We start from the raw sequence: 16182 nt of genomic DNA on the forward strand, positions 1-16182 counted from the left end.
GTTGGAACAGCAGTGATAGAACGGCCGCTAACACACCTTCACCCAGTGCTTTGAAAATCAATCATGTCACTGCACCAAAATGAAGGACTAGCCTAATATAAAGACTGTATATTGGTTAAATTGTGTCCACTCAGTTTTTAAGAGATTGTCCATTGTCCATCGTCCAGAGATCTCCATTTGAGCGAAGCGTTTTCGAGAGTAACTTGTGAGTCTATGTTTGGTCATAAATATTACAGCCATGTTGTTCCAGTGTAGTCAAGTAGTTGTGCGGTGTTGTGTGTCCGTGTGGACACACGTGTGCAGTTCTTACATCCATGCTGTACAGAGTCTGAACGGTAACGTTCGCTTTCGTGAGTTCAAGCCCCTAGCGGGCTCCGCATGCACAACAGCGAATTAAACCAAAAGTTCAAAACAAACAGGAAAAAACAGTAAACATTTTTCTTTCAAAAGTCCACAAAGACCTCGGGCCGCTCACCGGGGTTCATGTTGTGTGTTGTTTTGTGTCCATAAGGTCAGTTAGGTTACGGGGTCATTCAGGGGTCGTTCGAGGTCATCGGGGGTTGTGCAGAGAGGGGGGTTAGGGGTCGTCAGTGGCCAAAGGACAGGGAAGACTGATATTCACTTTGCACCTTCGGCTTTATGCCCTTACTGTTGTAGTAGTCCACCACCTGATTGGGCACTTCAGCCAGGACGGTCTTCGCTAAAGCAGCGGGTGATGCCTGTAGTGGGGAGGGTGGGGAGGGGGGGGGGGGGGGGATAGAGAAATCACATAAACATTTCATATCGGACTGACTGTGTCCAGACTATTAAACCCAATGGCTGGCTGGATGGATGGATGGATGGATGGATGGATGGATGGATGGATGGATGGACGGACAGTATTTAACCATTACTGTACATCTGGTATTAACACTATTAATCAAAATTGCACCTGGTATTAACCATATTAAAGGAGTAGTTTAGCACCCCATGAAGCATTGAATTCATGGACATTTTCTAGTTTTTGTCGCATTCCTAAGCCAATAATTTGATGACCGGTAGGAGACACAAAGTAGACTTTTTGAGTCTCCTACCGTATACATTAGCATCTTTCTGTCGGTCATCAAATTATTGGCTTGGCAATGCGACAAAAATAAATAAATCTCCATGAATTCAAGGCTTAATGGGGTGTGTAATTGATAGAAAATACTAGAAAGTACTTTTTTGGGTGAACTACTCCTTTAAGCCACATTAAACTGTATATGGTATTAATGGGGCGGCAGAGGCTCAGGGGTAGAGTGGTCGGGTAGAGTGAACTGGAAACCGCAAGGTTCCCAGTTCGATCCCGGGCTGGGGCGCTCCCCCAGAGTTAGTGTCGAAGTGTCCTTGAGCAAGACGCTGAACCCCTAATTGCTCCCGATGAGCAGGCTGGTGCCTTGCATGGTTTCCTCCGCCATCGGTGTGTGAATGTGTGTGTGAATGGGTGAATGGCACAATCAATGTAAAGCGCTTTGAATAAAAGCGCTATATAAATGCACCATTTACCATTTATTTACCATTTAATAACAATATCAAACCATATTACTGTACAGTACATCTGGTATTAAGGTGATTACATTAGATGACACTGGTACTGTATCAACAATATTACACCCAATTGCACCGTGTATTGGCAATATCAAGCAAGACTGCAACTATAGCTAGTTTTAAGAAACAATCCAAGTTGCCAGTAACCTTTTTTTGATTATCTGCCTGTACTGCTGGTTTGTTTCCTTCCATGTAATTATTGCATTTAGAATTGAGAAGCATTAGTATTACACCGTGTTACTGAAGTGGACATAATGCATATATATATATATCATTTCATGGTATTTTTTTTCTTTAACAGCTTGGGGAAAAAGGTGTTTTCATTGTGATACCGATAAATAGGAGCTTAAAATATAAATAAATAATATATAATAAATAAAATTCTACGTTAGTTCCATTGATCCAAGCCTGAACACAATCGATTGATTTGTCATTAAAACAAACATGCTCTGGAAATGCATGCGGCCCACCCATATGACCACTTAACACGGCAGCCGTGTTGAGAAATAGCAGATCTACAAGTTCACAAACGCGTTTTCACAAAAGTTTGAACCTTTTGGAAAAATGTGAGTACTTTTGTACTGTATGTCGATCGGCTATTTTCAGCAGCAGATTTTCCCTCAATAACAGAAAACAGAAAAGTCACTAATATAGAGCCCTGAGGGACTCCGGTCACCCTTACAGGGTTTAAGTGGTTAAGCTTTCAACAGAAACAGTCATAGATACAGTATCTCCACCATGTGCATAAGCATGGGGGGGGGGGGGGGGGGGATACCAACAGTAATCCTCCCAGGCTGATCATTATCAAATTCAAACACTAGGAAATAATCTGGAGTTTAGGAAGGGGGTTAGCAAGTATATACTGCCTTCAATGACCAATTCCCTCATGGAATTCTGGAAAACTGCCTTTCCAGGGCTGCCTTTCCTTATCGAAGACTCGATAAGGAAAGTCAGCTGAGTGGGTAGAGTGGCCGTCTGGGAATCGGAAGGTCGTCGGAAGCAGAAAAGTCATGTCCCCTCCCCCAGGGAACAGTAAATACTCCCTTACTCCCGACGAAACAAGGCCTAGGAAGTCATACTGTATCTGTTGATAACATGTATATAGAAGGTCAATTCTGTCGAGAAGAAAGCATCGCTCACTGACTATATTAAAACATAAAAAGGGGATACAATTGTGAACTTGTGCATATATATATATATATATATATATATATATATATATATATATATATATATATATATATATATGGCCTAGACTACATATAGCCCAATAGCCTGTCAGAAATGAAAGACATTGATTATGACCCTGGCCAACTACTCTTATCAATGCATTTTAACCACATGAAACCTCACATTCTTATACTGGGCATGAATTGATTTACTAAGGTCCCTATTGACTATGCTGTTCAACCTAACTGCTATCTACACATGCACGCAAGCACGCGCACGCGCACACGCACACGCACACGCACACGCACACGCACACGCACACGCACACGCACACGCAGGTTCCCTGCATGCCTATACCCTCCAACCATGTTTCCAATTCTAAATTTGTGAACTGGAACATTGGATACCAGCCAGGTAAAAAATAACAAGGTGTTAAATAATTGAATCACGTTAGAATGTATATGCCTACCTCAAGAGACCCACTTGTCACATTCAGAGCACCGAAAATTCAAAACAACTCGGTTCAAAAAAATCTTCTCTGCAACATACAACTCTAGACAAAGAGACATGTCTATCTTGATTAACACATTAATACTGCTGAACCATAACACTATTATCACAGATCCAGAGACGGGAGATGAATTATCCATAACACATCCATCGTTTCTCTAACTCAACAATCATAATTGGGGATGATGGGTGAGTTTAAGACGGTTCTCGACAGGGGACACGTGTAATATTACAGCAACATCAAGCTGTCAGTCAACATTAAGCAATATACTGTATCTCAATAGATCAATACAGCCTGTGGGCCCTGATGAAGGCTCGTTTGATTTGAAATGTGTTGTTGGTCATCTTGAGTTATTTTTTGCTTTAATAAAGGCTTTTTAATCGTTCAATGTTGCACCTTGGATCTTTAAACTCTCCTGAAGTACTCTGCATTTAGTTGTTCTACAATGGAAAGGAACTTAAACCTTTCTCCACTCAACTCATTGTGCTTTACATTTAAAAACAATAGACACATAAAACAAGAGGCAAAGCCGTTTAAAAACATTAAAAAGTAGAGAGAGCAGACAACATTGGTAAAAGAAGTGCTGATGCATTCAAAGTGCAATATAGATACAGTACTATTCAAAAGTGCTATTCATCTCTCAAGATGTTGGTGATCTAAGCCCTCCTTAACCCATTAAGACTGAGAACGCATCTGTGTCATTTTAAGATTTCTTTGGCTATTCAAAAATAGCAGATATACATATAGATCTGCTATTTTAGAAAAATCATGAAAATGTGTGCAAATATTTGATTTATTTTTTTTTTTTACAGTGGACATTTGTAACTCAAATCTTTGCTTTTGGGGGTCCCTGGAACTAAATATTTTACACATTTTCACTTTAAAAAATATATATTCCAAGATTTGCACACATTTTCATGATTTTTCCAAAATAGCAGATCTACAAGCTTGTATATCTGCTATTTTTGAATAGCCAAAGACATCTTAAAATGACACAAATGACACTTTCCTGGTCTTAAAGGGTTAAGAAAACCTTATTCATGTTGTGCAGTAATATTCTTTGCATCATAATTGAGTGTGACTTCAGCCCAGTTGAAGACTAGACACCCCACTGCCGCCACAATAAAGAAATTGGCACTGAAACACTAAAACAGAAGGAGTTGCCTCGGTGAAAGTTGGCACTCGCATCATTTAACAGCTAATTAATATACTGTACATATACTTCTCGACTCTTCATCACACATGTTAAGGTTTTGATTAGTTTTTTGCTAGCAACTCATTCATACCAAACATTACCAATGCAAAAATCCACCCGCTGTGCTGGGTGATGAGTTTGAGCGCGCAGCCTCGTTAGACAGTCGATTAACCTCGGCTGAATTCAATAAGGGACTGATTGCTTCCCTGCAGCATTATTTAAACACTTCTGACAAACCATGTCACGGCTATTTATCAGAATGAGAGTGTACAAATGGAACCAAATGGACCCTTACGGGTCCATTTGGTTCCATTTGTACACTCTCAGAGTTACACACCCATAAAGGGCCATTTGGAACCCCCTCAAGGAACCATGAGGGTACCTGTACCACACTTTGAGACCCACTGGTGTAGCAGAGTGTTTCCAGTGAGCCAACATGCACAATATCAGCACCCTGACTCTGTTTGACCAGAATATTGAACAGAGCCTTAATTAGCATCAAGAAGGAAGTAAGGAAGGGGCCCAATTTCTTTCGGCTGTGCAGAGAGCCTATTCCCATTGAGACAACCTCTGCGCACTTAAGAAAACCCTTGCCGACCCGAGTCTAAGGGTCGGCAACCTCTACTATTAAAAGAGACAGTTTAGGCCAAAGACGATAATAATCTGTATGGAGCCACAACACATTATAATGAGGTGCCGGTAACACAGCGTATTAAGCCCAAATGAGCCTTTCAACACAACTAATAGGCCTAAACCAGCATGCATTAACATGCATACATTACAGTATGACAGAATACAGAGAGGACCCAACTGCAAATGAGAGGCAGAACAGTGGAGGAACTTCTCTGAAGATTTGGGCTGGACGCTCCCGCTGGCAGGAGGAGAACGAGGCCACTGAGAAGAAGTCTGAGAGAATAGATGCTCTGATGTGTTAATGAACAATTCTACAGACAGCAAGACGCAGGTCTTACTTTCTCCTGAGCTGTACCACTAAACCAGCAGCACGTAGTGGAGTTTGGGATTCTTTAAAGTACATTTGCTCTGCTCTGCTTTCTGCAGTATAGTTCTGAAAGATTCTCTCACCTCTCTCTCTCTCTCTCTCTCTCTCTCTCTCTCTCTCTCTCTCTCTCTCTCTCTCTCTCCCAGGGAGTCTCTCTCAAGTGGCTCCCTGCTGTGTCTTGGTGGGAACACGATGAGAAGAGGCTATAGGCATGGCATCGACAGGCCAATGTGACAACAGAGTGTTGCTGTAATTAGTCACAATGCCGCCTGAGGAGGAACTCCAGTTTGAAACGTGTTTACCTGTGTTGCATGTACAGTGTGTCGACAGGGTATCCTTGCCCTTAAGGTGCTGGTTGAACTCTGCTGCGCCGCATGAGAGAGCACAAATAAATATGTTGCTGCGTTTGAGGAGCCTCCTATTTCATAAGGTATGTCGGTCGGTCCGGCGGGCATAACACGGGCACCGTTGGACCGTGTGACCTCAAACCTGGTGTGAGTGCTGCAGATGACGAGTGGGTGTGCGGTAGCGAGTGGGAATTCGGTCGGATCGAGGGTTCGGAGAAAAAAGGAAAAAAAAAAGAATATCTGTGTCTGTCTGTCTCCGGTTCTGTAGAGTATATTATGCACACACTCTCTGTGCCTTTACCCTGCTGTATCTACAGTACTTTCTCTTCCCTTGTAACTGTATCTTAACTCCCGTTCCCGACAACCTTTGCTGCGTGTCACCCCCCATCTGTCTCCCCCAATAATAATAATAAAGGTCTAATCTCATCTTATCTTATATCTTATAACTGGTATAGCATAAATGGGGTGCATTGTTCCCGACTTGCTTCGTTCCCGAGTAGGCCAGTGCCCGTTTATGAATAACCCACTGATTGTATTATCTAACATTATTAGTGCTGTAGTAACGGGTACCACACTGGGTGCGGGTGCAGCCAGTACTCTGACAGGACGTAGGCTACATGTGTATTGCAGCGGGTCCATTTGGTTCCATTTGTATACTGTCAGAGTTGAGGAAGGTCCTTGAAATTGAAAAGTTTGAGAAACACTGTGTTAAATAACTTGACCCTACAATACATGATGGCCTAATCATGTCTCACAGATGCAGGCTCTATGACGCACTGTCTTCATGACATGGGGAAACAATAGCCAAGCTCAAGTTGAAAAAATATCTTTCTCTTCACATCAACTCCTCAAGCACACACACGCACACGCACACGCACATGCACATGCACGCAATGATTCGGTGTTCTGTTACTTTTACTTTACGGCAGGCAATAAATCAATGCTTGATGGCTGTCACTTTCATGTCCATGGTGGAGTACAGTCATTTTACCACACACATGCACGCACGAACGCGCGCGCGCGCACGCACGCACGCACGCACGCACGCACGCACACACACACACACACACACACACACACCAAATCAATTGGTGTTACCTTTACTTTACTGCAGGCGGTATTACGGTAAGCTAGCTGCTCAATGCTTGATAGCTGACAGTTTCCTGACAGAGGAGTACAGTAATTTACACACACACACACACACACACACACACACACACACACACACACACACACACACACACACACACACACCGGGCAGGCAGGCAGACAGACACTCTCTGATGTTATTCAACCTGATATTTCATATTTAGAAACAATCTGAAATAAAATTATATTAATTTTATATTTTGAACATGAAATAATTACAGAGGTCCAGACCTCAGTGACCTCAACAAATGTTCAATGGCTAAACTGTACAGTTGCCTCGAAATTGGACCGTCCTGCCTCAAAACACTGCTCTAGAAAGCACTGTGTAAATCACAAAATGTCCACCGGCCTCCAGTTTCTTTGTAGAGCCAGGTCTAGAGAGAACTGTCAGAGAGTCCCTTCCTTAAACACTTCATGTAGGTCAGGTCCATGCACCCTCAAAAACACTAGTCACTAGTTAGTCCATCTATTCTAAGCTGAGTTCCCTGTCCAACGCAGCTTTTTCTCCAGGGCTAGGCAGGAGAGATTCCCACACCAAACACCACAGCACAATTAGAGTCTCAGACCTCTACCCCAAAGAGGCCAGTGGAAAAGATGGCGTACGTGTGTGCCTTCATTTCTCCTCCAGGCTCCAGGTTGAAGGCAGGTGATGTGTTTGATCATCGCCACACTTCTCTCTATGCTGAAAAAGGGGCTTGAGGCATTCATCAGTATGATGGAGGGAAAGTGTGATCTTGTGACGTTACTCACCCCCAAACAGTGTGTGTGTGTGAGTAAGATTTGCTCTTTGCTGCAAGAAGGAACATGGCTCTGTATGCATCTCTTGTGCATGCTGTCATAAGGGCAAGAAAGTAAGTCTCTACAGTTTTATAATGCTGGTCGAATATGGTCATCATAGACATGACGTCTGTGACGTCTGAAGCTATGTGGTTACTAATATCAGGATAAGATCCCTCATAAAGACCACAGTCAATCTGTATGATTGGAACATTTGTTTTTACCGTGCCTGTGGATTGAATGCATGGGGCTTGTTATCATCGTTATCATCCCATAGCTTTGGTCCAGTAGGTCCCTATACTGGCCTACCAGGAGGCTCTGGTATAGGCCGTTATCAGCCACTCCTTTGGGTGATTCAATGTTAACGCATGTGCTGTCACAGGGCGGAGTCACGTTGAAATCACGTTGAAATACAGCACAAAACCCCATTCCAGTACCTGCCTCGGTGGCGTGCCTCGCTAATCATTAGACTGTCAGCCCCAACCTCCTGGGATCGAATCGGACTTGAGCCATGAGAGGTACGTACCACCGAGCGAGCTCAGGCGAGCGAGTCGCCGTGCTGAACGTTGCGAAGTCTGCTATGGAATCCATGTTCCAAGGGGTCCCCAGCAAGGGGGGTTCCAGGGGTCCCAAGTAAAAGTAGTTAACATAACATCACAATCATTTGAACCACTTTATCCATTTATATTTTGGCTATTCAAAAATAGCAGATCTACAAGCTCACGGCGCGTCACTTTGTGCCGCGCTACAAGCTTGAGCATCTGCTAATTTTGAAAATATTTCAAAAATATCAAATGTTTAACTAGGGCACCGAGAGCCTTTGAGATAGAAGGAGTACATGCCATCTCCATTCATTCCATCGGCCCACAAACGTAGCGTTTCTGAAGGAACTACTCCTTGAGCTCAAATGTGACTCCTCATGCACTCTCTTTAATTTATATAAAATCAATGTTACAATTCCAGTCTTGTCCCGTCATGATGTACTCCTGGTTAAAACATGGTAATGTTTCCCTAAGCCTGATAAACAGGCGGTGGTTGGCCGTTACGTTGAAATATAATCCAATGAATATGGAACTCCCAGATTCACTGGATCAATGAATGCATGGTTTATCAGAAATCCATGCAGGGTTTGATTTGCTGGAGGATGCCTCTATGTATTTATTGTTTTATATCAAACCCTGTTGAGATATATTCCCCTGAAGATGGATAAGATTCAATAAAGCAGCTTACTAAATCCATGGATGTGTGAAACACAGTGTACTGAACACAAACTGCCATCCCATCAGCAAACAAACACTGATAATAATATAATATTGTGATGAGCGGCGGGTTTATGATCTGAATGAAAAGTCATGACAATGACTTTCTATAGCAATGGTTCTCAAACTTTTTTAAATTCAAAGACCCCCATAACTAACAAGTTAACAAATAGAACCAAATGGTTCCATCCGTACTCTCAGAGTTGCAGACCTCTAAGGCAGTGGTTCTCAAACTGTTTTGACTCAGGGCGGCCCCTGTATATAAGGTTTTCATCCACGGCACCCCTGAGATTACACTGTTACATTTTTGTAAACTTATGGTCATATTACGCTAAGCAAACATGCAAATCTTTCCCCCTATGATACAGTATGTCACAGAGGAATATCCGTTTCCATTAGAACAGACTGAGAATAACTTTATACTTCACGTTTAACCACTTAAGCCCCAGGATCCCTAGTCTGGGGGGAACGTTCACCAAAAATAGCCGATCTACAAGCTAACGTTGTGAGAGAGTTGGGGTAGATGGAAAAATAACTCATGAAGTACAGTGTAACTCAGGTCTGTTTTACTAATCATAGAGGGTCTAAGTGGTTAAACTGAAGTGATTAATTCCAAATATTATCAAAGTATTCTGCGGCACCCCTGGACTGACGTCACGGCACCCTCGGGTGCCACGGCAACCACTTTGAGAAACCCTGCTCTAAGGGTCCATTTGCAACCCCCTCAAACGGGTCGTATCCCCGGGCACCACGAAGGGTTAATCCGGCACATGAACAGTATAACACAGTTTAACGCCGTATAACACTGCCGTGCCAAACCATTCTGTGTACAGAATGGAGGGGTGCTGACTGTAATTACCACCATTGTCTATGGTGTCTTCCAAAAACAAAGTATCCTGATCTTAACTGAACAAAACTCTTGTCTGCCCGACTCCTCATCCATTTGTCTCCTCAGGTGGTAGACCAATCGATCTGAACTTGCACATGTGCATTGACCGTTGGGTTCTTTAAGCTGTTTATTAGCACCGTTGCCCCAGGCAATGAGATCTGTAGATGCAGTGGGAGGCTTCAGGCCTACTGTACACACACTCACACTCACCTGAGAGAATGCCCACAGGGAGGGAGGGAGGGAGAGGGAGAGAGAGAGAAGAGAGAGAGAAGAGAGAGAGAGAGAGAGAGAGAGAGAGAGAGAGAGAGAGAGAGAGAGAGAGAGAGAGAGAGAGCAAATACATTGCAGTTATAAATTACTTTGTTTTAAACAGCATGGCAAGCAACAGACAGAGTAAGGCTGTTGCATTTGTTCACCTTAGTGGGGCTATTTGTAGTCACAGTTGAGTGTTTGGGTGCGTACATACAAAATAGTGTATTGCACATGGTTCTTAAACTTTTGGAAGTGAAGGACCCCCAAAATGTGTTGTATTTGGCTGCGGATTCTGATCTCAAAAATATTTTCAAGGACCTCCAGAAGCACAACAGCCCATTCCCCATAACACATTCCCTGTAACAAATAATAAGACAATAAAACAGCAGCAGAAGAATAAAAGTCAGTGAGTGTACGCCCAGAGGAATGCCCAGAAGTGCTGCTGAGCTGGTTAACCCATTCAATCCCGGAACACATCTGTGTCACTTAAGACTTCCTTTGGCTGTTCAAAAATAGCAGATTTACAAGCTCATAGCTATGAGCTTGTAGATCTGCTATTTTTTTCTAAATAATCGTGAAAATGTGTGCAAATATTTGAATATTATATACTGTGTTTTACTCAAATCTTTGCTTCTGGGGGTCCCTGGAACAAAATATTTTTAGATGGGGGGGGTCCGCGGGCAAATACATATCATTTTGGGTGTCCTTGACATGAAAAAAGTTTTAGAAACACTGATAGTATAGCAACATACGTTTTTTTGTAAAAAAAAAAATAAAGAAAGAAGAAAAACTCTTTAGAAGACATTTGTCAAATCCTGAGAAGCAAAGATTTGAGTTAAAAATGTTCGCTTTAAAAATACGTACATATATATTTGAATATTTGCACACATTTTTCGAGATTGCTAATGGTTATAGCTAAACATCTAAAATGACACAGTATACATGTTTCTGGATTGAATGGGCTAACAGCCCGGGGTACCATAATATTTAACTGCAAAAGTGCTTTTAATGTCAGTCAAAAATGCTCTGCTTGTTCTTATTGCTGATAATACCAAGTTGATGTTGTTTACCAACTCTAGAGTAAGAACCATATTAAACCATATATTTCAAAGAAAAGAAGCCACTGCATGAAATAGCTGCACACCTTTCATGTTGAACAATGGAACTTGAATAGCACGGTAGTAGCGTGCACACACACGCACACGCACCCACACCCACACGTACGCACGCACACACACACGCACGCACACGTGCGCGCGCGCGCACACACACACACACACACACACACACACACACACACACACACACACACACACACACACACACACACACACACACACACACACACACACACACACACACACACACACTAATGACACATTAATATTTAGTGTTTACATCTGAGGTAGAAATTCACTCTTTCAAATTCAAAAGCAGATCATAGTTGAAGGTATCAAACTAAATGCATTAAACCCATTAATATGAACAGCACTGTAACTCACAAGCTTTACCTAAAAGTAGTACAGTATGCTATGAAGGTGTCTGTTGTTGTTTATGACAGAATGGTTAATTAAAATGTTTAAATAAGCTTCTTTTTTTTTAAATCTTCTTGCTCTTGATGTGAAACCCTGTACTGATATACCAATAAATGCTGGCCCGTCACATTCTCTGTGCAGGAAATGCATAACGCCATAAAAGCTTTAGATTCAAGCAACCTTTGTGGACCTGATCTTATCAAGTCTGACTTAATGAAAATGTGTCTTCTGCTTAATAGCAGAGCCTCCTACAGTATCAGCTACAGCAGTATAAGGGGGCGACCACACAGACACGCATCACTACAGACACCGATGCCTTAACAGCATGGTGCGCCTGTAGAGTGGACCTGTGTGCGATGATCAAATAATGAATTACCGGAACAAATGGATTCAAGGAGACGTTGAGTCTAATACTGTATCAAACTGTTGTCTGCATTTGCCATCGCCCCACCATTCCTACCACATCTACCAGCATCAAAGCAGTAGAGAGTGGTGCGACTCCACGGCTGGTGCTGAAAAGTCGAGAATATTCTAACTTTTATACACATATCTAAAAGGCAACGCACATGGCGGAAATAGAGAATAAATGTTGGCATCCACGTTTGTTTATAGTAGCTATCAGTTTAGCAACCGTAATGAGCTTGCGCAGCGTGCTTAATTGTTACAAACCTGTGTTTCACATTTTAATTGAGCCTATATTTAAATTATGGTAATTCCAAGTGTATAGTTGGTACAACTCTTCGCCCACACGGTGACACACAATTCATTCTGTCCGTGTGTTCACCATTCAGTCTCGCCCGTTCTCTCTCCCTATTGGCTGCCCATTCAAAGGTCAGCGGCAGGAGGAGTCAAAGTAGAATTTGGTTGAACTTTGACCGGAGCGGCAGCCAATGAAAACCCACCGCGCTCATCGCAACACCAGAGCGCAACGAGACCGAACCACTATTCACTGAAGTCAGTGGCACTTGGGATGGAGGATGGCTGATTTAAGTAGTCATACTGTACATGGCCTGGGTCAAACTGTAATTGGACTCTGAAATTGATTCACAACAGGATAAACCAAGGCCTTTCCTTAGATTTTAGTACCCTTGCCTTGCACATTTGGTTGTCTCAATTGTGTTAATTTTAATATATGTATACGTGTATGTACTTAAATGTACAGTATGCTTTATTTTATTTTATCTGTGAATTTGAATTGACTGTTGTTGTTTATCCCTATGGATGGTTCATATCTTGGCATTGTAAAGCACTTTGTAACACTGTTTTCGGTTATTATTATAATTATCTGCTCTCCCGTGTAACATTTGTTTTGTAGCTACATCATTTTAGAACTAGTACCAAAGCGGCATATGTGATGATGTATGGCTACTTGTGAACACAAAGAGAACTTTGTTATTGCTGAACCCTGGCAGTCGTCGAGCCTATCTATGTCCTGTGTGAACGGCCCGTCACAGATTGAAACAGGAAAGCGACAGGTTTCTCTTAAAACCCGAGATCTGGGTTTTAACCAAGGACAAAACTCACATACACCTATACCTTAAAATCCCCCAGTTATCCATTTGCAGCTCTCTGAATTAATGTAACACTGAGGACTTTACTGTGTGTATTCTAATGACTAACTGAAGAAAACTAATGGTGAATCAGTATGAATAGTTCTATGCACACACAAACAACTGGGCCATCCTTTTAACTGAACAAAGGGGAGTAAAGAGGAATGAGAGGAGGAAAAAGGGAGGGAAAGTGGGCTATAGTAATTCATATGTATGCTACAACTCCTACTGTACATTCTGTAGAGACTATGCTTGCACTACTGTACAGAGGAGATAATAAGGGATGATACGGAGGCGGAGTGGTGCTACTGTATGTGTGTGGATGTAGTATGTGTGTCTGCTGGTTTAGACTTTGTATTGTGTGTGTGTGTGTGTGTGTGTGTGTGTGTGTGTGTGTGTGTGTGTGTGTGTGTGTGTGCGTGCGTGCGTGCGTGCGTGCGTGCGTGCGTGCGTGCGTGCGTGCGCGCGCGCGCGTGCGTGTGCGTGTGTGTGTGTGTGTCCTGGGCATGACGTTAAACTGCCCCGTTGTAACTACCATCGTCAATGTAGTCGGTGCAGTGGATGGATTTGTAATTTCTGTGGACTATGTAGCTTGCATACAAGAAGGCATTTCTCACCGGTGGAATCTACCAACAGCCGACGCTACGTGACGACGGCCCCTCCCTCCCGTGAACAGCCACTGTACCGGGAAGAGAGGCAATAGACCCGGAGGCCTTCCCGTGGTGGGTTCGTCCGCTGTCGGAATAGCAACGTGTGGACTTCCAGGCCTATGAGAACAACTACAGAGGGAGCTTTATACACCGAGCAGCAGTGCGAAGACTAAGAACTTTGTTTCCTCTGGTGATCCAGCCTAGGACATTATGCCCACGGACTGGTTGTTGGAGGGTTTTGAACAACTTGGGATGCCCAAAGACGAGGCAGAAAGGCCGGCAAAGTATTGTGCTGTCTCTGCTGCCATATGTGGCGGAGCCGCCGCTACGTGGAGTACTGAGTGACACGCGTGTTGTATCACGAGGACATACTGTATATCCATGAGTGTGTGAATGTAACCTCTAGCTGCACCTAAAATATTTGTGTCCCTGTGTATGCTTTCCCTGTATGTGGACATAAATACATTGTTAAACTGTGTGTGTGCGTGTGTGTGTGCGTTTGTATGTTAATATCCTTTAGTTTCTCTATCTTTCTTTCTTTCTTTCTTTCTCTTCTTTCTCTTCTTTCTTTCTTTCTCTTCTTTTTCTTCTTTTCTTCTTTTTCTCCTGTCTTTGCTTTCTTGATGGTTGTTATTCATTGTTGTCTTTAGAAATATATCAAATTAACTTAAACCAGTGAATAAATACGTTGAATATTACGGTCTGGAAAGTTGTTGGAAATGGTTGACCACCAGACCAGTATTATTTTGGGTATCCAGGGGAGAGTCTGTCACTCACCATTATGCTAAAAGCCTGCCGTGGTAGCGCATGGAGGGGGGAACCTTTGGGATATGAATAATATGAAAGGCCTCAACAGTCTAAACTAAACACTCCAGCTGTTTTCATATCCGAGCTAGAAATCACATTCACATTGTCATGTTCCAGAAAACACACAGAATAATAACCTGTATGAAATGTCTGCATGCTCTTCACACAAACAAAGCCAAGTGTGAACTTAAAAAAAATATTCTGTGCAAAGAGTCAGACAAAGAATGCAGCAACTTGAACGTGTTTATAATGGATAGAAGAAATAGCAATGCACCTACTGTATGTTATGGTCTATGTTTTTTATCTTCGCCAGTCCAAAAGCCGGAACGGGAGATGATATTTTTGACCCTGTGTGTGTGTGTGTGCGTGTGTGTGTGTGTGTGTGTGTGTGTGTGTGTGTGTGTGTGTGTGTGTGTGTGTGTGTGTGTGTGTGTGTGTGTGTGTGTGTGTGTGTTTTACTATACTTGCGAGGACTAAGTATAGTAGAATTTGAAGAAATATACATTGTGAGGACTGTTTTCCTGCTCCTCACAAGATAAATGGTTGTTTTATAGTTAAAACAAAGTTTTTTAGAGATGCGTTTACAATTAGAAAAACATTCAGGTCAGGATTAGACATTTAGGTGTCTTAGAGGTTAGGTTTAGGGATTGGAATTAGAATTCAACATGATTTATACTTAGTTGCGCGCCAGTGTCATGCACCGAAAAATAGCTGATCTATAAGCTCACAACGTGTCGCAGTGCGACTTTGAAATTGATAACTTCTCAGATTTTTGATGTTTGCAAAAAGACTGCTTTCCATAAGCTTGTAAAAGTTGACCCTCCTTCGGTCTAGGGTGGTCATAGCTGAATGGGTAGAGAATCCCCCTGGGAAACTTAAAGGAGGAGTTCACCCAAAAAATTATTTATTTTCTATCAATTGCACACCCCAAGAAGCCTTGAATACATGGATATATTTTGTTTTTTGTCGCAATAATTTGATGCCCGGGTGTATTTCCGGTAGGAGACACAAAGATTCTACTTTGTGTCTCCTACCGGATACATTAGCCGGTAGGTAGTGATAACTGCCATTAAGCTACAAGATTGGAAGGGTTATCATACCAAAATATAAACTAGAGACATGTAGGAAGACAAAAATACAAAAACTTTACGGTCACCTTAGGTGGTACCAAAATATTGCTTGGCCCCTGGACTATATTCCTGTTCCCCTTTCTCTCCTGTTTTTTTGTGTTAGTCAGAGAGACTAGAATTTTAATTTGAACTGGTGTAGATGAGTTTATGTCTTTACTATTCAGTGTGGTCTTGGGTTTATTGTTTTGACATTGTGCTTTCCTTTTTGCTTTTTTTTTTCCCAAAGTAATCTCACTTCTTATGCAGTATTATGCGTTTGTGCTCCTTCAGCTCAACTGATCTAAAAACGGTCGGTCATGGCTGAGTGGATAGAGAGGCAGTCTGGGAATTGGGAGGTCTGATATACTGTAGAGATATATAATATACACAGAGAGAGAGAGAGAGAGAGAGAGAGA

The 16182-nt window shown here is 42.4% G+C and overlaps 1 protein-coding gene across 1 annotated transcript in view; it reads right to left on the reverse strand.

Annotated features, from left to right (window-relative positions):
• Nucleotides 1-587: 587 nt before the first annotated feature.
• Nucleotides 588-16182, reverse strand: part of cpne4a (copine IVa) — a gene marked incomplete at its 3' end in the record, with an annotated part of 167664 nt that continues 152069 nt past the window's right edge. Inside the window, exon 16 of the mRNA XM_084052790.1 lies at nt 588-719. Coding sequence (XP_083908916.1) covers nt 588-719 — 132 coding nt within the window. The remainder of the gene's footprint in view (nt 720-16182) is intronic.

This window comes from Gymnoscopelus microlampas (genome assembly GCF_963454915.1).
Source record: "Gymnoscopelus microlampas genome assembly, chromosome: 3".
Classification (NCBI taxonomy): Eukaryota; Metazoa; Chordata; class Actinopteri; order Myctophiformes; family Myctophidae; genus Gymnoscopelus; species Gymnoscopelus microlampas.